This window comes from Procambarus clarkii, chromosome 18 (genome assembly GCF_040958095.1).
Source record: "Procambarus clarkii isolate CNS0578487 chromosome 18, FALCON_Pclarkii_2.0, whole genome shotgun sequence".
Lineage (NCBI taxonomy): Eukaryota > Metazoa > Arthropoda > Malacostraca > Decapoda > Cambaridae > Procambarus > Procambarus clarkii.
The window spans coordinates 18,780,017-18,803,609 of NC_091167.1; the positions used below are offsets into that span (position 1 = coordinate 18,780,017).

General features: G+C 41.7%; 1 protein-coding gene across 9 annotated transcripts in view; it reads right to left on the reverse strand.

Annotated features, from left to right (window-relative positions):
- Rbcn-3B (WD repeat-containing protein Rbcn-3B) overlaps nucleotides 1-23,593 on the reverse strand; it is a 95,554-nt gene that overhangs the window by 51,962 nt on the left and 19,999 nt on the right. For 8 of the 9 annotated variants that reach the window (XM_045736975.2, XM_069326314.1, XM_069326313.1 and 5 more), the window contains 10 exons: nucleotides 17,444-17,534; nucleotides 15,324-15,416; nucleotides 10,369-10,513; nucleotides 9,073-9,246; nucleotides 8,207-8,427; nucleotides 7,191-7,386; nucleotides 4,674-4,861; nucleotides 3,625-3,781; nucleotides 1,805-1,942; nucleotides 378-446 (listed from right to left, as the gene is read on the reverse strand). In XM_045736975.2, coding sequence (XP_045592931.2) covers nucleotides 378-446; nucleotides 1,805-1,942; nucleotides 3,625-3,781; nucleotides 4,674-4,861; nucleotides 7,191-7,386; nucleotides 8,207-8,427; nucleotides 9,073-9,246; nucleotides 10,369-10,513; nucleotides 15,324-15,416; nucleotides 17,444-17,534 — 1,472 coding nt within the window. The remainder of the gene's footprint in view (nucleotides 1-377; nucleotides 447-1,804; nucleotides 1,943-3,624; nucleotides 3,782-4,673; nucleotides 4,862-7,190; nucleotides 7,387-8,206; nucleotides 8,428-9,072; nucleotides 9,247-10,368; nucleotides 10,514-15,323; nucleotides 15,417-17,443; nucleotides 17,535-23,593) is intronic. The other variant, XM_045736979.2, reaches the window with a different exon arrangement.

Sequence of the window (23,593 nt, forward strand, 5' to 3'; positions counted from 1 at the left end):
ACATCTTGTTCAAAATAATTAATCAAATATAAGACCTCATATGTGTAAATAAATTTATTGTACTTATTTGTTATAATTTTTCTAAGAGGCATGCACACATATGTAAAACAAAATATAGTTCCAAACTTTTATTAAAATTATTTTTAGTTATCGTCCATATTTACACATGTTATTTGAGAACATTTGAAGATTTCCTTGCATTTTGTGGGTGAAGCTTTATTCAGAACTTGAGATGCTATTAGTTTTAATCAGTCACAAGTAGTCAATAACCGGCTCCCTCACCCTAGTTAAGATATAATTTGTTACCATGGAAGAAATATAATAAACCTAAAAGAAAAACAGCAAACAAGACAATACAAAAATGCTACAATCCTTACCATGTTTATCTTTCTCCTTCATCTTCTTCTCCATCTCTCCGGCTTTGTCCTTCACCTTACCGAAGAACTCTAGGCCACATCACCATCCAAAAAGCACCACACCAAAGTATCCAAGGTGGCAGAATCGGCAAAGCCCACAGAGAAAGTCGGGGGAAGAGATATACACAATACCACAATTATTAAGCACATGTCAACCCATCAAGTACCAAGAATAACTTAGGTAATGCATGAATGTAAAGTCCGTACATAGCCACACTACACACACAAGCTGGAAACTTGTTGAAGATAGACTCCAAATTGATAAAGCAACAACAGCAGGTGTAAATAAAGTCCATTAAACCCCTCATTAAATCTGTCCCCAAAACCAAAGCATACAGAGCACACTGTAAACTATGAATGCATTACACTTGGCATAATAAGAAACGACGACATTTCGGTCCGTCCTGGACCATTCTCAATTCAATTGTGAGTGGTCTCACAATCGACTTGAGAATGGTCCAGGACGGACCGAAACGTCGTCGTCCCTTCACTTGCTAGTGTGTGGTCTGGTCAACATACTTCAGCCACGTTATTGTGACTCATCGCCTGCATTTGGTCATCTTATCACTGTCAGTCAAAATATTGGTATTGGAATACCTCTGTTTAACATCTTTAGTTGAACATGATCAACTTTGAACACATAGAAATTAATGTTACTTAAGTATAACTTTTGCACCTAAAATGTGTCGATACATCATCCATGGGATCCTTCGTATCAATTGCTCATGGTATTCATTACGTTATAGAATTTATTAATAAAATTACAGTATTTGTGCTATCCATAATAATGTGAACCTAAAATGGGGTCAATATTAACTACTTCATGCTAATATTAAACACAACCATAGATCAAACACATTTTTTAATACAGTACATTTTTTTATCAACTTGTTGGTAAACGTTTAACAACTTTTTTTAACAATAAACAACAAATATTCTATTTGAAAGAATACTCAAATTACAAGTTATTAGCTACTTATGAGTGTTGGACCAAAATCTAGTGCTAAATCCCAAAGGTTATTTAGTTCTCAAAACAGATCTGACCAAGGTAACTGAACCTTCATTACTCTAAAGTGTGCTGCCATACATGATCGAACTCAGTACTGCCTACGTAAGTTAGTTTTCTTAGTCTACATAGACAAGCTAAGATTCAAATAATGAAAGGAAAATTATTCCGGATATTTAATTTAGCAATACTGAGGAAAGTGTAGTGTTCAAGCCAAATACTAGGCACCAACTACAAGACTACACAGACAAGGCCGTCACCAACAAACCCAAACAACACTACAACTGGCTCATGTAGGAGATGTTATGTGGATGAATCTGTATAACAATCACACGATCACAAATAAACTAAAGTACCGGCACAATACTGCCTAGGCACTGACCTGCTATTTTCTTGGCTGCTTCTGGGGAGGCAGGATGAGTGAGGATATTCATACGTTGATACTGACTGCTCATAATCAACTCGTTGGCTTCCAGGGTCCCAGGAGACATAAGTGTATATTCATCGCTCAGGAGTTGAACTACAAAATAAAAATTGGTTGTGAAAGCTAATGTTGCATTTACCATAAAAAGTATATGAAAGGAGGTGAACTTAGTGCCCAGAACGCTAATCATGTTAGTGGCTTGCAAGAATGTAATGTTTAATCGTCAATGTTATGTACTCCCACAATCCAATGTACCTTATTGTATATAAATAAAAAAAAATAGTGAGCAATGTGTATGTATGATGTAGTATTAAAACTATTGTATGTGGAGGTTTGTAGTATTAAAACTATGTGGCAGTATGTATGACATCGCATTAACATTATGTGGAAGCATGACACAACATTAACACCATGTGGATGTTTAATTTACCTTTTTCTTGCACACTGGGGGATGCCAGTTCTAAACAGGGGTGCAGTGCAGGGGTTAATCAACACTGAATATATCTCACTGATACCAGCACTTTTCCACATCTCAGCTTGTGCAATGACCTCGTCCAAGGATATACTGTGCTGTATATGCAAATGTAGCATACTACCTTAAACTCTTCACACCATAACAGGGATCTTCCTAACACCATCGTAAGTCAGTCTTGAAAATTTCAAGTTGATAAATGAAGTAATTCTCCAAATATGGTAGACAGCAAATTAAGAGGATACAAAATAAAATCATAGATACCCTTTTATTAAAGAAAATTTTTTACTCGAAAAATTACTCAAATTTTCTGAGTAAACCACCTGCAGTACACCCAAAGTTAGGCTGAGTTTTACCCGTGAGTGAGCACCCCCCCCCCCCCCACCCGGTGCACTCAAATATTTATACTCTTCCCAGTCTTCCCCATCTCAATTCTCGTGCTACGTAGTTCATTTTGGTATCACATTATTCGCAATTGAAATGCGCGCATTTTAAAACTAGTCTCATAATAACTGAACAATAAATGGAATTTTAACAAATATTTAAATTTCGGATGCAGCATGCATCCTTGAACACACTGAGTACAGTGTACAGTATTCATATAGACGCATTATGTATTATCGGTCAGGCAGAGTTATAAAACCTTTCAACTTTCGTAGCATTTTTGTTCCTCATTTACTTTAACATTCCATACAGCCACATAAATTTTGCCTGATATGAGGAGCAATTTGGGAAGACCCAAATCTGTCACCATCCCAAGTGACAGGTCACCAGCCCAAGTGACAGGTCACCAGCCCAAGTGACAGGTCACCAACTCAAAATGACAGGGCACCAGCCCATAATGACAGGTCACCAGCTGAAAATGACAGGTCACCAGCCCAAGTGACAGGTCACCAACTCAAAATGACAGGGCACCAGCCCACAATGACAGGTCACCAACTGAAAATGACAGGTCACCAGCTGAAAATGACAGGTCACCAGCCCAAGTGACAGGTCACCAACTCAAAATGACAGGTCACCAGCTGAAAATGACAGGTCACCAGCTGAAAATGACAGGTCACCAGCTGAAAATGACAGGTCACCAGCCCAAAATGACAGGTCACCAGCCCAAAATGACAGATCACCAGCCCAAGTGACAGGTCACCAGCCCAAGTGACAGGTCACCAGCCCAAGTACACAATTTCATAAGTTATGCAAGCTGGATTGAACTTTGTAATAGTGGGCAAGTTTAACATTCAACCCATTTGAAGTACATAAAAGAAACAATGTAACACATGTATATAAGAAGTAATCAGGAGTAACTCACCAATTAGAGCTTCAATATCAAAGAAAAGAACATGGGAGTTGGCATCTTGCTTATTTGTGCGGAGCCCCTGGATCATGAGCGGGCACGTTCTCATCTTTGAGCTGTCGTGGATGTCCTGATGGTTGTTCTGCTCCCCCAGCACCTGCTGGATTCCCCGCTACCAAATAAAGTACCACTTAGAGTCAAAATAACATGGCTCCACACACACCTGAAAATAAAGTTAGTGACAACGTTTCAGTCTTTCCCGAGCCATTATCAAGTCACGTGATATTATTGATGTGATAATGGTACAGGACTTGAACAAAACATCATCATTCCTTTATTTTACGGTGTGTAGGTTGGATGTCTGAAGTACGACTTTATTCACATAACAAAGATACGAGTCCTACTTGTCCAGATGCAACACAAATGGTTGAAGACCTTGTATGGCACAATGCTTATACGAGACTAGTACTCTCTACCTAACTACTATTAAGCAATACACAACAATACCATCCTGTGAAGAATCATCACCATGAGAGTTTACATTCACACTTATTTAAAATAATTTAATGAGCATATATTACTGATCATAGGCCAATTAAACATCAGTCAGTATATGCTTGTAGAATATTGTAATATTGCCAATAAACATCTAAAAGCAAATAAACATCTCTGTCGGAACAAAATGCAGCTGCTTGTGTCTCAGTGAGATGGATATCATATTATTCACATTAAATGATAAGAGAACTAAACTGTGAGTGCAAGATTCAGTTTGAGCTGCTGGTATAAGGCATGATGGAACTATGAAGATGAATGCACAATACATGACGAGCTCCTCCTTTTATAGATAAAGCTAGATATGGGTCTATGGAGGAACAATTTGAAGTATAAAGATTTATGCTATACATATCAAATGCTTAGGAAATATCCATATTATGCATCATTTATCCAATGCAAAACTATTTAGGTTAAAAGTACACATAGATCAAAGTATACATAAGGTTAAAATATACAAGGAAAAAGAAAATCAGCTGATTAGCTTGTTCAAATTGGTTATAAAAACTTACCTGAGCTGCGTGTCTAATGGCTGCCAAGTTCCGATGCCTAAGACCTCTGAAGAGATGAACAGCAGGGTTAGCAAGCCCTGCCTCCGAGCCAGCACCACCACTACCACTTCCTGCTGTTGTTGAATGCTCGTCACAAGCTCCCAAAACTTCCTCTGCAGTCACACCTTGTAGGACACGATCAAGATGACCTATGGGCAAATGTTAGTAGCTAGTCTTCTACCTCCTTATGCTTCCATTATGTTGGCACGGATAGCCCTCATCATAGCCTATTTGCCTTGTTCTTTGCACCCAATGCATTTTCCCCAGTAATGCATTTCATTTTCTATGTCTTGGTCCCCAGCATACAAAATACAGAGTACTGTACTATGAAAAATAGGGGCTAACAAATATTCATGTTTTTTATGCAACAGTAGATTAGGTTAGGCAAGTTGACTTGTGTTCATACTTTTCTGATTAAGTTAGAACTTTCTATTTTGTATATTGTGGAATATCAAGACAACAGGCAGTTGCACCACTCCACCTACACACACATGCACACTTAACACATACACCAACAAAGAATGTTGCCTATATCTCATGAAGCACACCAATAAACTGGAAGAGGTGCAAAGACATGGAACAAAATGGCTTTCAGAACTGAAAAACAAGAGCTACGAAGAGAGGCTAGTAGTGCTAAATATACCAAAACTAGAAGATAGAAGAAAAATCTAGCGTTGAATGAAATGAAATGCCGTTTTCTGGGAGAGTCCCAGAGGCTCCTCGGAGCTATACCGGGCTGATATGTATGTATTAGACCATGGCATCAGTCAATTCGATTGGAGTTCTAGCCTACTGGAGACCAGGAGCCAGACCCTGGCCCCACCTCAGAGAGGCACGAAGAGCAATGGCCTATAGAAACCCCCCGTCTGGTTGGAAGCATTCTATGTCTCCATCTACTGGGTTAGGCACCCAGAAAGATAGGCATCATAAAAAAAATTCCACCTGATTAAAAATTGCTAACAAAAACCTAATCAAGCAGAACTCCACAATCTGAAACCAAGCATGACAGCACAAGCATGACTCCTCCTTCCCCCTACCCTGAGACGGGGAAGGGGAAGCCCCAGACCCCTCATGTCGGCTATCCTAAACCAGCTCAGGAGGCTGAATATCAAAACGCGAAAACTGCCAACCGTTATTCCCTCCCTCCCTCTTCCTCTCATAACAGAGGGAGCCTCTGGGACTAACCCAGAAAATGGCGTTTCATTACATTGAATGCTTTTTTCTGTGGAGAGCCCCTCCAGCTCCCCAGAGGTAGGGTAGTACTTACAGTTACAGGGCACCTAGGGAAGATGGCCCTAGGAGCATGCATCCACAGTACTCCGTGAATTACTCCAGGCTTGCACACACCACACAGCAGAGCAACACTGGAAAGGCACAGCGCTGCTCAGAGACAGGAGCCAGAGTTGAACAACAGCCACGTAACACATCAACCTCAGAACTGGGGTTGGATAGCCGGCACAAGGGATCTGGAGCTCCCCCTTTCCCCTACCGGGTAGGAGGGAGCTGCGCAGACAGCGGCACAGCGGCGCTTGTGATGTCATGCTTGTTTTCTTGTTTTCAGATTGTGGACTTCTGCTTGATAGTTTGGTTCTCGGTAGCAATTTTTACCCAGGTAGAGTTTGTTATGAGATGATTACCTTTCTGAGTGCCTACCCCAGTAGATGGAGACATAGAATGCTTCCAACCACACGGGGGGGGGGGGGAGGTCTTTAGGCCATTGCTCCTGGTGCCTCTCTGAGAGGGCCAGGGTCTGGCTCATGGTCCCTAGTAGGCTAGAATTCCAATCGAATTGACTGATGCAAGGGTCTAATACATACATTGTGTTATACTGAGCCCCAGTATAGCTCCGGGGAGCTGGAGAAGCTCTCCGCAGAAAGAGATGATATAATCACTACTTTACATAGAAAATAGAACAGGAATCACCAAAATTGTCAAAAGAAGAAGTCTTAAAACCTGCAACTTCAAGAACAAGAGGTCATAGATTCAAGATAAAGAAACAAAGCTGCTCTTTTGCAAACAGTGTTATATAGTTGGAACAAGTAAAGGCCTGTCCCTGCCTCGAAAGCCCAGACTCTTGGAAAGAGGGAAGAGACTGATCAAGTCCACTGCAAGCCATAGGAAATGACCCAAAAATTCCACAAATCAAGGGACTAGAAGCTATGAAACTGAACAATCACCCCCCCCCCCAGTCAAAAGGGTGAACTGTGAAAGGGCCACTGTAAACCACAAGAAGCAGGAGCCTTATGTGAAGCACGAGCTATATGTCTGCCATCTTGAAAATTGACTTACGATTACTGGGACATTTTTCCTACGCTCAAGGTATGGATTTTGACAATATAGTATGACAAAAGTCTGGTTTTGAATATTCTTTTGTGCACATACATAATGCTTCATTTAACTCTTATACAATGGAAGGAATAAGCTTCACAATTACTAAATAAGCCTATCAAGATATTTTCTGTACAGCAAACAGCTGACCTGTCTCCATCTGCCAGACATAGACAGATCCGTCGTGGGTGGCAACCATCAGGAAGTCGTGTTCGGGCCGCCACTTGATATTGAGCACAGGATAGAGATGCTTGGATGCCAGAAGCACCAGCTTGCGCTCTTTGATGCTCAGTAGTGCCACACTGTGGTCCTCGGAAACACTGCAGATGCAGTTTTGAATGCGAGGCTGAAAAATAACCCTGGTGAGTTATCTTGATCTGGTAAACATGAAGCTATGAGGTTTCTATACAGTATTTGCCAATATGAAGGCAATATAATTTGTAAAATTACATTGCTTTTTATTTAATGGGTTCTAAGCAAATTGAAATAAGAAGATACTCTAGAGCTGCCAGATTCCTCTTTTAGCACCTCAGCATGGCAATATTCATGGACTGTATTCATGGTTCTTGTCCGCTATCTGAGGAGCTGGAGAAACTCATCAATCTATTACAACTAACCTTCTACCTTGCATATAACCAATGTTATAACCCATTTTGTTAGGTGAAGTTTTAAATACAATAAAATAATAAATTCCAAATATATAAGGGATGGTAGAAAAAGACTATGTAAGCAAGCATGGGAGTCCCACAAGGCTTCCTCGGATAGTATATATGCTTTTCTTAGAGGCCGAGTACCACCTGGGGTGCCTTGTGGGGTACCACCTCTACAACCACAGAGGTGGTATCCCATAATATTATCCTTTAAATGTATATATATATATATATTTGTATTTATTCACTGGGACATGCACTACAACTAAAACAGTAATGGTCATATTTGCTGGCTTCTATGAACAGTTTACATAATTCTGCACAAATATGATACAAATTTTGTAAAATTTGTGACCTGATGATTTCACAGGGCATTTCACAAACGTGAAATATATAAGTGGATAACATACTACAAAGGTGAAAGTCAGATATTCACTATCAGAAGTGGAACTTCAGCTTATGGTCATTTTATTTGGTTATGTGTAAATGCAAGTGATTAAACCTTCAGCTACTCACTGTACAGGTAGGTGGTGGGACCAGCAGCTGTAACACTTGACCTGCTTGGACTACAAATCTGTGAACCAGATTGCCTGTGTACATATCCCATACATTGATGGAGAAATCAATGCCTCCCGATACAAGGTGGGCCACGTCATAGCGGGAACTCTCACCGTGGGGATAGAGGAGACAGTTAACACGTCCCTGGTGGCCACGTAACACCATTGGCTGTGCCCAATCTGGAATAATAATGAAGGCTGAAAACAGCTTGTAGAGAGCGTAGGAAGACAGTTTGTAGAGACAGTACGAGACACAGTTTACAGGGAGGGTACGAGAAATTAAAAGAAAGGGCATTAATTAACCCCTGAGCTGTGTACCTGTTACATGTGACAGCCCTGTGATGCACTAGTAAAATAATTTAGATTTTTTTTCAATTCTAATACTGTTAAGACTATACAAAAACCATATGGTTGCCACTGTACCATCTTACCAATGTGAATGCTTCTCAACATATTCACTTCGTGTCTGTCCTTCTGATGCACTGCTAACATTGCAACTTTTTTTTCATTTGATATTCACCTACTGAAATACTTTGATCTAACACTGGCATTTCTCTCTCTTGTAACTTTACTGTACCACATACTCCAAACTTATGTTCAAGTAGGAACCTAGTTTGCAAGGGACTGGTGTAATAATTGTTTGTAATCACAATAGTTTATAATCACAATAAAGAAACACTATCATCAGAGACAAGGCTACTTACATCAGTACTCACTCATTCTCAAAGCATATTCAGAAATTTACAATCATAATAAAGAAACACTATCATCAAAGAGGTTTCAACTGAACAATTCAGGTTGGTATTCTACAACCTAGATGCCTACTGTGGTACTGATGGTGTTTTCCATGAAGAAGGTGTAGCATGATGGTCTCTGTGGCTGGGACCAGGATGATGGAGCCGTCCTCACGACCACAAGCAAGCCGACCCTGAAGAGGCAGGAACAGGCTGGCCGTGATCCTTGGGGGATTCCTCTCTCCCTCAAGCTGGTCCAATACACCTGTTATGCAAAGAAATAATGAAAACAATTTTTCCTATACTAACCCTTAAACAATTCCAGTTGCTTTATGCAAATATCGCTGTGTTTGAATCATCAAATGATATGTACAGTGAAACCTCGGTTGCCGAACGTCCCTCTTTACGAATTTTTTGGGTTACGGGCTCAATTTTTTCGTAAAATTTGAGTCGGTTTACGAACTTTGCCTTGCTTTGCGAATTTGTTGATACACGTATGGGTCGACCAAGCGTGCAGTTCCTGGTGTCACGGGCAACCACCCTTAAGTTTACCGGTGCCTCCCGCCTAGTAACAATCGCACTTGAATCCTTCGTAAATAAAATTCATTTTTTGGGGGTCATTTTTCATTTCTAAACATAAAAGTAATTATTATATACCATGCCATGGGTTCCAAGAATGTCAGTGGCAAGGATCAACCTAAGAAAATACACATAAGGATGACCATAGAGGAAAAACAAGTCTATGGAAAGGTTTTTAGTGAGACAAACAAGTAGTGAGCCACAACCAGGTCCTAGTGGTATGCAGACAAAACGTAGGAGAGAGTACCCCAGAGAGGTCATCACTGCCTGATGTTATAATGGAAGGGGACTCCCTTTCCAAACACTAACACCTTATCTCTTTCTCCCCCCCCGCTCCTCCTCACCGTCTTCCATATGCCAACAAGAGTCATCAATAAAGTTATAACTTGTATATACTATAGTACAAAATATTTGTGTGTATTATGTATGAAATGTATTTTGAAGTTAATATTTTTGGGAGTGTGGAACGGATTAATTCAATATTCATTATTATATGAGAAAATTTGTTTCGGTTTGCGAATTTTCTGTTTATGAGACGTCTCTGGGAACGGATTAAATTCGAAAACCAAGGTACCACTGTATTTAGAGTTATATATACCAAGTATATTTTTTGTGTGCACTATGATGAAGAATTTTTAAATATCCAAGCTGTTTGTGGGTAATCAAAGAGCAAAATTTTTAGTAGAACATAAAAGAAAATATATAAATGTAACCATCTTAGTGGCTTATTGGATAGAAATAAGATAGAAAGTATTGGATAGAAAGAAAAGAGGAATGTTTTAACAGCAGAGGACAATTTTTAGCCTACCGATTGGGGATGGGATCATGGCAGACCAAGCTTTCATCACCGAGTGATTGAGAGTTGGTGGAAAGACGAGAGGTGCGAAGGGCCGTACTTGGTTGATCTGTTGAAGCTGATGTTCCGATACATCTGCCAGGCGCCACAACATTACCTATATGCCAAGAATTTGCAGATTATAACGGTGATTGCCACAGCTTTTAAAAAGCATTCATTCATTTTAAAATTAGGTAAAACAAGCTTTGTTATGAATAGAAAATTTTATTTTCTGAATACAGTCTACTAGTTAACCCCAATATTAAGTCAGTACTCTTGGCTCCTTTACACAAAATCTTCTCTTAATCATATAATAAATTTATAACTACCCTTTTAAATATTTCATGTGTGCCAAACTAGCACTCTTATTGTCAACTAACTTTTACATTGCATCCCATTTTCATAAACAGTCCATTTTATATAAATACGTTAAGTGGAACAAACAGTATTAACCTAATTCTTACAACCAAAGTACAATGTCAATCCCACCATCAGCAAAAAGTCCTTGCTGAGAATACATCACAATGAAGTACTGAAAATAAGCAACTCGCACAAATGAAAAGAATGAAAAGTGGTAATGTTTTGGACCCTTATGAATTTGTGACTTGATAAGGGTCCAGGAGGAGCCAAAACACTTTCACTTTCCTCTTTTTCCATACGTGTGGATTGGGCTATTTATAAAGCTCTTCTTTCTCCTCCTATAAAGTTTCTGATTTGACATCTAAGAGGTGACATTTCCACATTGTGGTAATTATACAGTACTGTAGTTTCATTTTTAGCTGATACAGACTCAAGTCAGCAGGAAGGTAGATAGAGTCTTAGTTACTTTAACCTTTTGGGACATCTATTATTATCTAACTAAACTGACACACTTCGACTCAAGTCACGTCCCCATGTGACTCAAGGTTTCTAAATGTGACTAAATCTGTTTATATTTACAAAAAGAGCATATTTATTGTTCATTATTTTCATGGTGCAGTTTACATACTAGAAATCTGTGGAACATTAACCTGGCCTGTACAGTCTCCCTGTAGACCATTACCCTGGCCTGTACAGTCTCCCTGTAGACCATTAACCTGGCCTGTACAGTCTCCCTGTAGAACATTAACCTGGCCTGTACAGTCTCCCTGTAGACCATTAACCTGGCCTGTACAGTCTCCCTGTAGCCCATTAACCTGGCCTGTACAGTCTCCCTGTAGACCATTAACCTGGCCTGTACAGTCTCCCTGTAGACCATTAACCTGGCCTGTACAGTCTCCCTGTAGAACATTAACACTTTCGCGCTATCTGGACGCGCCGGCGCGTCCTGTTTCGTCTAACGTAAACACATAGTGGACATAAAGTTATGTCCTCTTTTAAAATATTTGTATAAAATTCAATTTTAATCCGATTTCATTGGGGTTTGTTTCAAACGACGCGCCATGAAGTTCTCTTTCTCACCACTAGGCCGCCTGGCGCGTTGGCCTACCCGGTCACGTGACGGGCCTATTGTTTTCGTGTCACGTGTCGTGAGTCGATCACGCTCCCCTCGCACGCCAAACTCGAGCATTTTTACCCGTTTCCGTGTGGATTATACCCAATTACTTCATCAAAAATGGATCCAGGTCAAGGCCCAAGCACTTCTACGCCCAAGGAAGCCTCCAGGTCATCGAGAGTGGACAAAATAACCCAAATTTTTAAGAAGTGGAGCGGAGTGAAGCTCACACCAACGAAAATTCCAGGCCTTGTGGAGGATTTATCAGAAGCTGAAAGTGATGTAGAGGTATTGGAGGAAGATTTTGGAACCCACAACGATTATAGTGTACCTAGAGCTAGAGGGAATGATACGGCAACGAGTGATGAGGAGACTGAGGCCCTCACCGAGGAAGAGGAGGCACCGCGACCCCCTCCTCCTCCTCCATCTCGGCGCACACGTGGTGCATCTAGGCTACCTAGAAAAGTAGCTACCAGACATGTTACTCGTCGTAGGAACACACGACAAATTGCGCCAAGTGATTCTGAAAGTATAAGTGATGAGGAAAGTGATGAGGATTCATTCGAGCCTGCTGAAAGGCGTACACGTACAGTACGTACTCGGCAGGCTGGGGCTGGTGAGGGCTGGAGTCGTAGCAATACTTCTCCAGTTGTTGATGATTTTACTGGAGATCCTGGACTGAAAATTCCCAAGCCTACTAGTGCACTGGCTTATATTCAATTGTTCATCACGCGTGCCCTCCTTGAGTTCTTTACCGTTGAAACAAATTTGTACGCCTCGCAGTTATTCCGGATGGCCAATGAAAATGTATCAGATATTTGGACCCCAGTGAAGGTGAGTGAAATGGCGCGATTCCTAGGACTGTTCATATTGATGGGCATAATTAGGCTCCCAGCTATGAGGATGTATTGGCAAACAGCAAAGCCATGGCATGCTCGTTTCTTCAGCTTGTTCATGCCGTCCAGACGATTCCAGCATATAAACCAGTTTTTCCACACATTCAATACCAATGCAGTGCCCGTGAACAATCGTGATAAGTTGATAAAAGTGAGACCAGTGATGGATTACTTGAAAGAGAGGTTTGCTCAAGTTTACATCCCCAAGAAAGAGTTGTGTTTGGATGAGGGTACAATGGCATGGCGAGGCCGACTATCCTTCAAAGTGTACAATCCAAACAAACCAGACAAGTATGGTGTGAAACTTTATATGCTTGCTGAATCTGTCTCTGGATACATATATGACTTTGACGTATACTCAGGTATTGGTAAGACGATAGTGGATACAGTAACGGGGTTGATGCAGCCTTTAGTGAACCAGGGTTACCATTTGTACATGGATAATTACTACAACTCGGTTACCCTGACAGAAACATTGAGAGAACGTGGGGTGTACACATGTGGCACAATTAGAATGCTACGTGGTGCCCCAAAGGTATTGCAAGCTCTAGCCAAGGGTAAACTTCCACTGGATACCACAGTATACCGCCGCAAAGATAACACCTTCATTCTCCTGTGGAAAGACAAGCGAGTGGTTTCAATCATTACCAACATCCACAATGCAGACACTCAGCGAGTTCAGCGAAGGAAGCGAATTCGCAACCGAGACGGAACAAGTGGAATACAACAGGTAACAGTGAACAAACCGACTGCAATTTGCGAGTACAATAAGTTCATGAAAGGTGTGGACCACTTCGATCAAATGGTTAAATATTACCATTTTACCAGGAAAACTCACAAGTGGACCAAAAAGATTACCTTTTATTTCCTGCAAATGGCATTGCATAATGCCTATGTTTTGTACAAATACAACACAACTGATCGAAAAAAGCTAACATTGCTACAGTTCCACGAAGTGGCAATCTGGGCCCTATTGCACTGGGACACAGAGGAGTGGCCTAAAACAACATCATCATCTCAACACTTGCGGCACGCTCCAGACATAAATGATGACACAGCTCCTGCCAATGCTGACGCCATGCCAACTCCCGGACCATCTGGTGTGAGGCGGCCTTTGTTCACTACACCACCTCAAGATGAAACAGACAACGAATCTGAACCCGACATGTCTGCCACACTGCCAGTTGACGAAACTGTTTTGTCAGATGAATCTGACTCTCCTGCAACTCCTGTTACACCTCCAGCGAAAAGACCTGGCCCTATTGTTGATTCAGAAAATCGCATGAACTACAAACTGAAACATGAAATTTACAGACTGCCAAAACGTCTCAAGTGTCATGCATGCGCACGGTCCGGTAAAAGGAAGGACACGAACTATGGATGCAAGACCTGTGGTGTTGCACTCTGTGTTGTTCCCTGCTACACCAATTACCACCGGAAAAAGGTGTATTGGGTGGTGAAGAAGTAACCACCCGCAACAGCTTCACTCCACCTACAAACCATCTGTTGAGCAACTTCAGGAATGAAGAACCTGAAGAAGGTGGAGTGAAGAACAAATGCTCAACTTACTGTTCCACAACCAGCCTTCCCTTGGTAAGTACACCTATTTGGTCCAAGTTTGTGTAGTATAATTTAGCTCATAGAACATTCTATTGCGAAAACATTGCCACAAAAATGAATGACATACATACAATAATAATATCAGAACAGTGAAATAAGTATAAACTTTCAAAGCAACGTTTCGCGCGTGTGTCGTCCGGTCACCATTACCGGGTAACAGTGTGCCCACTTCCCACACTCTTGCGGGTGGGCCGGGACCATTATTCTACGATTATATTCATATCACCGTGTTGGGAATTTTATTGGGAGTCCATTGATACCAAAATTAAGGCTGTAGGACAATTGTAGAGGTGATAATAATCCCAAGAGTAAAAACATTTTGTTGCTGTTGAGCGCTCACGGCGACTCATCTTCGTAGTTATTTATTTCATGCTGGTATCTCTATAGCTTTCGTGACTTTTTTTACTGATGTTCTTCTAGAGAATTTTATTGCGAACACGTTGGTATCAAAATGAAATACGTAGCATGAAAACTAAGGTCAGAAAAGTAAAAAGAGTATACACATTTTTGTTTTTACGCTTAAGCGATAAAAACGCCGTGCGCACATACGGTTGGCTGAGTGACCTTCGCCGAGAGCGCGAAAGTGTTAACCTGGCCTGTACAGTCTCCCTGTAGAACATTAACCTGGCCTGTACAGTCTCCCTGTAGAACATTAACCTGGCCTGCACAGTCTCCCTATAGAACATTAACCTGGCCCGCACAGTCTCCCTGTAGACCATTAACCTGGCCTGTACAGTCTCCCTGTAGAACATTAACCTGGCCTGTACAGTCTCCCTGTAGAACATTAACCTGGCCTGTACAGTCTCCCTGTAGAACATTAACCTGGCCTGCACAGTCTCCCTATAGAACATTAACCTGGCCTGCACAGTCTCCCTGTAGAACATTAACCTGGCCTGTACAATCTCCCAATAGAACAATAACATCGTCACAGCACTAACCTGACCTTCACAATCTCCCCGCAGCAGCAGCTTCTCTGCTCCACTCTCCAATGGAATCATCATAAACTGCCATGCTGGAGCATTGACTAAATGCTGCAAGGTAAAGTGAAGAGTTAGTTTAACCAATCCTTCACAAACTTTGCACCATGCACAACTTAATCATTATTATAATGCAAATTTAGTAGTCTTTTATTTGGGTGGATCTAAGTTTTTACCCAATAATATTCAGGCGATGAGTCACAATAACGTGGCTAAAGTAATTTGACCAGACCACACACTAGAAGGTGAAGGGACTACGTTTCGGTCCGTCCTGGACCATTCTCAAGTCATATCGACTTGAGAATGGTCCAGGACGGACCGAAACGTCGTTGTCCCTTCACCTTCTAGTGTGTGGTCTGGTCAAATTACCCAATAATATGTAAATGTTTATCTAAAACAAATACCTATAAGAGGTCAGTAATCCCAATTCCAGTAACCTGAATGAATTTGCATGCATCATTTTCAAGTAAACGGTGGGAGTAACCAGATAAACAGCAAGACTAAGCAAATAAACTATGGGAATGTGCAGGGAAGTAGTGGGAGCAATCAGTTTGTGGTACAAACATTTTAAAATGTGTTCAGTTTTGGACAATCCTGGTAAGAAATTTGGCTAACTAGAATGGGGTGGGCCTCATATGATTTGGATTACTGAGCATAGACAGTATAAAGACAAATGTGCAACTGAAATGGAAGACACACGCTACTACTCCTCTGCATGATTTTTTTTTATTTTTTCATTTGTATTTTTTTTGTAGGTATATTCCTGCATGGGCCCTAAGCCTCTGGCTAGCCCACTAAGTGTTATTTGTTTCTTGTTTCTGCTTTACATAGGCGGAGTATGAGCATTTATGACTCGTATGTTCGCTTATGAGAGATGAATTAGAACCCAAATTTCATCAGATTCAGGCTGGATTTGTGGAAGGACAAATAACTATCACAACGCTATTGATATTGTTCAATGAGAATAAATTACATAAAATGAAAATTGTGCTACAAGGTTACCCCATCAAAAATACTAGAACAATCATTTGATTATTGAGTTCTAACTCTTTATACTGTATGTTTTCTTGCCGTCATAGACCATGGCTTTAAGTATCTTTGGTTGTTTCACCCAACTGAGAAATTCAGTTTATTAGTTTCTGATGTTTCAAAATACTGTACTACATTTTCATTTACTTTCTGCATAGAACACACTAGTATAAATATATAACAGACCTCACAATAAAAGTGAGACTGCTGTGTTGTTTCAAGCATAAGTTTGACATATATGAAAAAGGTTAGGGTGGATATAATTAGAAGCTGCTTCATTATGGGGCAATAGGAGCCGCCTTGTATGGTTATCTTCAGGTTATCTTGAGATGATTTCGGGGCTTTTTTTTTTAGTGTCCCAGCGGCCCGGTCTTCGACCAGGCCTCCACCCCCAGGAAGCAGCCCGTGACAGCTGACTAACACCCAAGGTACCTATTTTACTGCTAGGTAACAGGGGCATAGGGTGAAAGAAACTCTGCCCATTGTTTCTCACCGGCGCCTGGGATCGAACCCAGGACCACAGGATCACAAGTCCAGCGTGCTGTCCGCTCGGCCGACCGGCTCCCTCAGTTGTGCAGTTTCCTTAATTATAATGCTCTAAAAACAACTATCAGAACACACAGCTTCAACTGATGAATACAATGCTTCGCTCCAAGTTATTAACATTACCGTGCATCAAGACAAACAGATCCTCTCCCAATCTTTTTCTGTACAAAATATATTTTAAAGAAGTAAACAGTTTAACAATAACCTCCAAGAATTTAATTTGAAAAATACTATGCAGAGGAACAATGCTCACAGTAGTAGGCAAGATAAAATTCAGCGATTGATCAACAAAGAAAATTGAAGGTTACCATTACACTGACACTTGACAATAATGGCTTCAAGGGTCATGGTAACTACAATTTTACAAAGATAATTTACTTTAAGTAGTCATATTGTCACAATATGAAAAACTGGCATAGACTACATATCCAAATTAAGAAAAACACAGCTTAATTATCAGAGAATACCAAGCCTTGGAAGCTGATATTCATATTTCACCTACATACCTCTTCGTTGTGCGGCTGGACGATACCGTACATAACAGGATTGTCCCCTTCAACTTGTTTGTTGTGAAATGCTCGACTATCAACAATACAGCTGAGAGGAAAAATAATATTCAACAGGGACATCATAGATGACATAATGATCAATTCTGTATAATATGCATAACAGGTACTCTTAATATAAGTATAATATGCTGTAACCAAGCTGCTAAATTGATTGCTCCTACTTTCTTTATTCAGAATCATATGTATCAATAGGGAGAAAAGGCCTAGAACATGGTACGTAAGATGTAGACAAGAGCCTTTTAAATGGAATGTTAGATGTGGTCAAGAACCTTGTATGTGGAACGTAAGATGTACAGTAGTCACGAGGCTTGTACATGGACTGTAAGATGTAGTCTAGAATCTTGTATGTGGAATATAAGATGTAGTCACGAGACTTGTACATGGAATGTAATATGTAATTAAGTTAATTTTAAGAGCAATGCATGAGGAATGTAAGATGATGTCAGGATATTTAATTGTATTTACAGGTCTCTAGGAACTGGATGCTGTACCCCACATATATAGTACCATTATGTGCAAAATGTTGAACATTTGTAATAGTCATACACTTGACACACCCAGAATGAACATCACATAATAACACACATTTGCAAAATATTACTAATGCTATAATCCTCAGTGAAATTTCCAACATATACACCAATACCTTCATTACAAACACTTAAATTGCAAGTATCAATTATAAAATAAACAAATGTAATTATTTTGTCAGTGATAATTTGAGGCACAAGTCAGGCAAAAATGGACAAATCTTCTAAAGTCACTAAAAACTATCTATAATTTTTACAAGAAAGAACATGCATGATCTACAAAACTTTTGGCCAATACCTGTATATGATATTGGATTATGTTACATAACTCTATACTACAAAATACATATACATTTATATCCTTTCCTACAAGCAAATTCAGGCTAAGACTATTAGAATATTATCATAATATATATAATAATAACAATAATAATAATAATAGTAATAGTAAGAAAATACAGTATATTGCTTTACTCGGTACAAATGTGTTTGTGATATTTTCTGTGGAGGTACCTTTACACTTTACTCAAATAATGACTTAAATACCACTATTACAATTTGTTAATGTGACGGTATTAACGTCAAGATGCTGGTAGGTGTAAGCTAAGGTACTGTAATTATCAGGGAATGCAATAAGCTAGAATGACTAGCCCTTGAAAAGGATACGAGAACAGAGTAAAAGAATGGTGCCCAGGGGATTGAACGACAAATGTAGGAACCCACTATGATGATACAGCACATGGAAAGGATATGAAGACAAGGAGCTGGGATAGGAGGATGGAGTGAAGGAATTGTATCCAACCACTTGGACCACTGGGCCTGTAATGACCCTGCAAAATGTGAGGCTGTAGCTGTACTGACCAGTCTAAGCAGACGGTAGCCGTCAGCAGTAGTATAAAATGGTGGGCATTGCTTCAAGTATCTTTCACCCTTTTTTTTTTTCCATAAAATATTTCTCTCCTACCTTGATGGGTGCCTCACGACAAGGGAAGGAGGAAGGATGAAACCCTAAATCCAGCCACTACCACACTAGATGTTACTAGGGTGGATGTATGGTTGGTAGTAGGTGGGTGTGGATGGGCTAGGTGTATGGTTAGTTGTGGGTGGGTGTGCATGTGTGGCTAGGAACACAGTTTGCTAAGAAATTTATGATTTTCAGAGTGTCCCCTGAAACACATTTAAGTTAGCAAGTGCTAAGAGAGCATAAATATTTATTAATATCTATCCTGACACTTAAAGAGAATACTAGTAAAGACTGCAGGGATTAGTCTTAGTCCCTTAGAAGTCCCTTAGCATCAATAGTCAATCTGGACAAACAAGGAGGTCTATTGATAACAATAGCAAATGTCCTCATTGTTGAAGCTAACCCTAACTCACTCCAGTTGCTTATAATGCATCTCAACCAAATAACAGTGAGCTATTTTATCAGATTGCAACATGAGCAATCTACTGTTCATTTACAAGAACAAAATCAACAACTCATTACTTAATATCTTCAACAAACAGGACGTGGAATATTATTTATTCCATAGCACAAAATATATTTCTACAAATTATGGCAAAATAATTTGTTGGCTTAATTTAGTCTTGATTATTTGTGACTACGAAGAAAGCAGAATTTCAGCCTGACAAGAAGGTATTGGAGTATACGCAGTCTTAACCAAACATGTATTAATATCAACAAATGCAGCAAATCATAGAAATGTAAGCCAATAGCAGGAAAACAAAACAAAACTGCAAAGCAAGTCAATAGTTTGAATGTTGAATAACAAAAACAAGGCAAATGCTTCAAAGTTCTCATTAGACTGAATGAGAGGTATTGTATAATGTATAATGCTCATACAATACAATACTGAGTAATGTGCATTGAGAAAATGTACATGTGTAATGTAAATTGTTAACATAAGAAATACTGTACACATTTACAACACTTACACAAATTATTTTCAACAATTTGAAACATATCCAACACCAAAAACTATTCCTTGTGCCACACCTGAGAACTGAAGCAACAGAGATAGCAAGAGAGATAAAGCAGTTGTGACTGTCTAATTGCATTTGCATTCTATATACAGGAGGCACTCAATTTATTCAAGGAATGCATTCCTATTAGACTCGGAACACACTGAATTCACTCAAAATGAAGTAAAGGTCAGACAATACTGGACAGTGCAACCTTGATTAGGGGAACTATAAAGGACCAAACCTGATTTAGCTCAGCATTGAATGTGAAAAGCACGGAGAGCTAAGCCCCGAGAACTCGGCAGAAGAGCTACCCGAAGTGACCAGCCCCGAACCAAAGAAGAGCCATGGACCGAAGAGACTCTCCACAATTGAGACAATGAACCACAGGGAAGCAGTTTGAATGGAGCCAGATCAAAGAGCCCCGAGGAAGCCAAATCTGGCGCAGCAAATGTCACACCACCGCAAACTCCTGCACCATGCTGTGAGCCCAACGGAAGGACCGCCCACAGCACCCCTGGCCGCACTGGTGAGCACTGGTCACATCACGAACCCAGAGAAGCCGAGCGACTCACAGAGCATACACAGCCCCGACCAGATGATGAAGGCTTTGGGGGAACCCACAAATGCAACCACTGGCACCAAAGGACTACCTCGACCCACCGAGGCATGAATCCTGGCACGACCAAACCGGGAGGAATGAGAACGGCACCCCTGTAATACCAAAAAGTCCAAAATAGGACGTCAGCTAGCCGAAGCTGCCGACAGAAACTGAGCCACAACATCCTCTGGAAACAATAGAGGACAGAATGGAGAAGAAGACTGCAGAGTCACGGCCCAAGCCGAATCCAAAGAAAGAACCAGCATGGCTTACCAACATGTGAGGTGAGAGGAGAAAAACATTGAAACTGAAACTGCCTCCCGAAGGATCGGTGCAAACAGCTTAAGCAAGGCAGACAACACCTCGGCAGCCAAGACCAGGACCCTAGCTGATGAACCCTCACTCAACACCTCAACATCTTCCGAAAGCTAATCTGAAGATAGCTCCAGAAGACTGAAAAGGTGCAAGACCGAAGCCAAATGACTACGAGTCCTGAGGCCTTCTGCCGCCAAAGCAGCCAAAAGAGTGGGAACCTGAGCATGCAATTGCACCAGACTCACATGACGAGGAAGCGCAGGAGCGAAGACGCACTCATTGAGGAACTCGAGCGAGCCCCCCTCCCCCCCAGAAGACCTGTAACACAGAAGAAACCTCCCACCACTTAAGCGTACGGGTATGACAAAGGCCACGCCAAACTCCGAGATAGAAAAAGGGGCAGTCTGCCAGCCAGGAAGACTCGAACCTCATAATGCACCCAATACAGGGAGGAAGAACCGAACTCAAAAGAAGCTGGATTCAACAGCGAGGCATAAATCGGGTCTCACAGGAGGTATGCACCAAGGGCCTCTCCAGGGAAAATCCGAGAAGAATGAAACCTCCGGAAGGACCAATCCAAGGAACCCCAAGGAAACGAACCCAGAGGGAAGCCGCGCCTAATTCAAATTCATACAGGGACGGAGGGTACGAAAATGCCTTTCCCCTGCAGCAACAATCCCTGCCCAGAAGCCACAAGGGCCCAAGCAAGGTCAAAAGGAACCCAAGCGCTCCAAGCGGACTCTTCCAAGCCCCGGGAACCCCCAACAGAGGCCCTGGGGCAGAGCCCTTTTCCACACCCACCACTCCTGAAGAAAAGGCAGAGTCCAAGGGAAAAGCTTCCGAGAAGAAAGGTGGCTGGGACGAACCGGAAGCCTCGGCGGGAAGAACAGGCTCAACTACCTCCGCACCTGTATCAGAAGGGGTAGTATCCGAAGCCACCCGAGCATCATCCCAATCTAAACCCTGCCCGGACTCCGAATCCCTCAGATGTTTAGTTTAGGAGCCAGAAGCATTGGGGGGGGGGGGGGGAAGGGAAGCAGAACAAGACACGCCCACCTGGGAAGGAAGCAGGGGCGTGGACAGCACCAAGGTTGAAGTGACCAACACCCCCAAATCCTGGTTTCTAAAACCCAATCGGGGCAGCCCTGGGGCCTCCAACAAGACAACCAACCTGGCACGTTGAAAGACAAAAAAGTGAGCTTGCAATGCCACTGCAGCCTGAATCCTCTCATCCACAGATGAAGAATGGGTAAACAGAAGCACAAGCAGGGAACACGTCCTGCAAGACTCTGGGTCGTAGATGTCACCGACCCAATAGGCAGCATGGCAGAGGCAGAAGGTGTGATTGTCACCCCTGAGGCAGGGACAACGAACAACCATCAACTTCGCACGAGGTCAGAGTGGACTCGGACGAATCCATGTTACCAACTCAGCCCATGGGGTTTTTCCAAGGTCCACAGGGTACGTTAGCCCTACGAGAAGCCTAGGCAGTGGGGCCAACTAAGCCGATATATTCCCCCGTGTTTGGAAGCAAGCAAACCGACTACCAGTTGTAGTAGTGGTGAAACATTGGGGGCAATGGAGGAGGATAGCCACCACAACCTAGACAAGCCTAATAAGCACCAAAGCAGACCTCCATATACAAAGGGAAAATGCCCAAAATTGACAAAAGAACAAACCCCCAAAACCACACCCCAAGCAAACAAGCAACCAGAGAGAAATGTCTGCCATCGCATAGGTGATAAGCAGACTACACCAGCTGCAGTGTGTCCCCCCACCAAACAATAACACATCCTACCCGGGGCAAGTCGGAAATCACCTGACACCCAACTTACCTCAAGGGCGAAGATGATGTCAAGTGACCAAGCCTTCAAACAGAGAGCAAATCCTGAATGGACAGAGAAGATAACCCTGACACACAAGTGTAGTACTAATGGGGCACCCAGGGAAGGGTACTCTTGGCCTATGCAGCTCCAAGTACAAGAACACCACATCACCACACCACACATACAGCTGGTACAGCCACACAGGGCAAAATCCAGAACAGGAACTTGAGGCCAGAGATGACCGAATGACCGCAGCACATCAGGATGAGAACTGAGGTGGTGGGTGGTCGAGGCCACCTAACCTTGTGGGGAGGGAGGATACGCTATTGAGCACAAGCAGGGAAGTACTTGTTGCAAGTACTTCTATCGAGCAAGTACTTGTTGCACGCAGGGTTGCTAGTTTTTATTAGTTTCTATTATTTTATTTTATTTTATTTTATTTTATTTCAGCAGGAGTTTCTTTGCTCTTTCTGGCTGTAGATCACAATTTTACTGGTTTGTTGTTTGTTTTGGTTCGCCTATCTTTCTGGGTGCCCACCCCGGTCGATGGTGGAATATGGCATACTTCAAATGTAGAGTGCTCATATGCCATTGCTCCCTGCGCCTCTCTTTGGGGGGCCAGGTTCTGGCTCGTGGCTCCCGGTGACTCCTATGGCTGATGACCCCAAACTAATATAGCACATATCAGTTCGGATAGCTTCAGGGAGCCTCTGGGGCTCGCCCAGGAAAAAACTTTCTTAATGCCCTGAGACAGTTAATGGAGGGAAATGATTAAGACTAGTAGCAATTAATGTTAATAAGGACACACAGACCAAGTGTATGAATTAACTGAGGTATAAAGATCACAGATTCC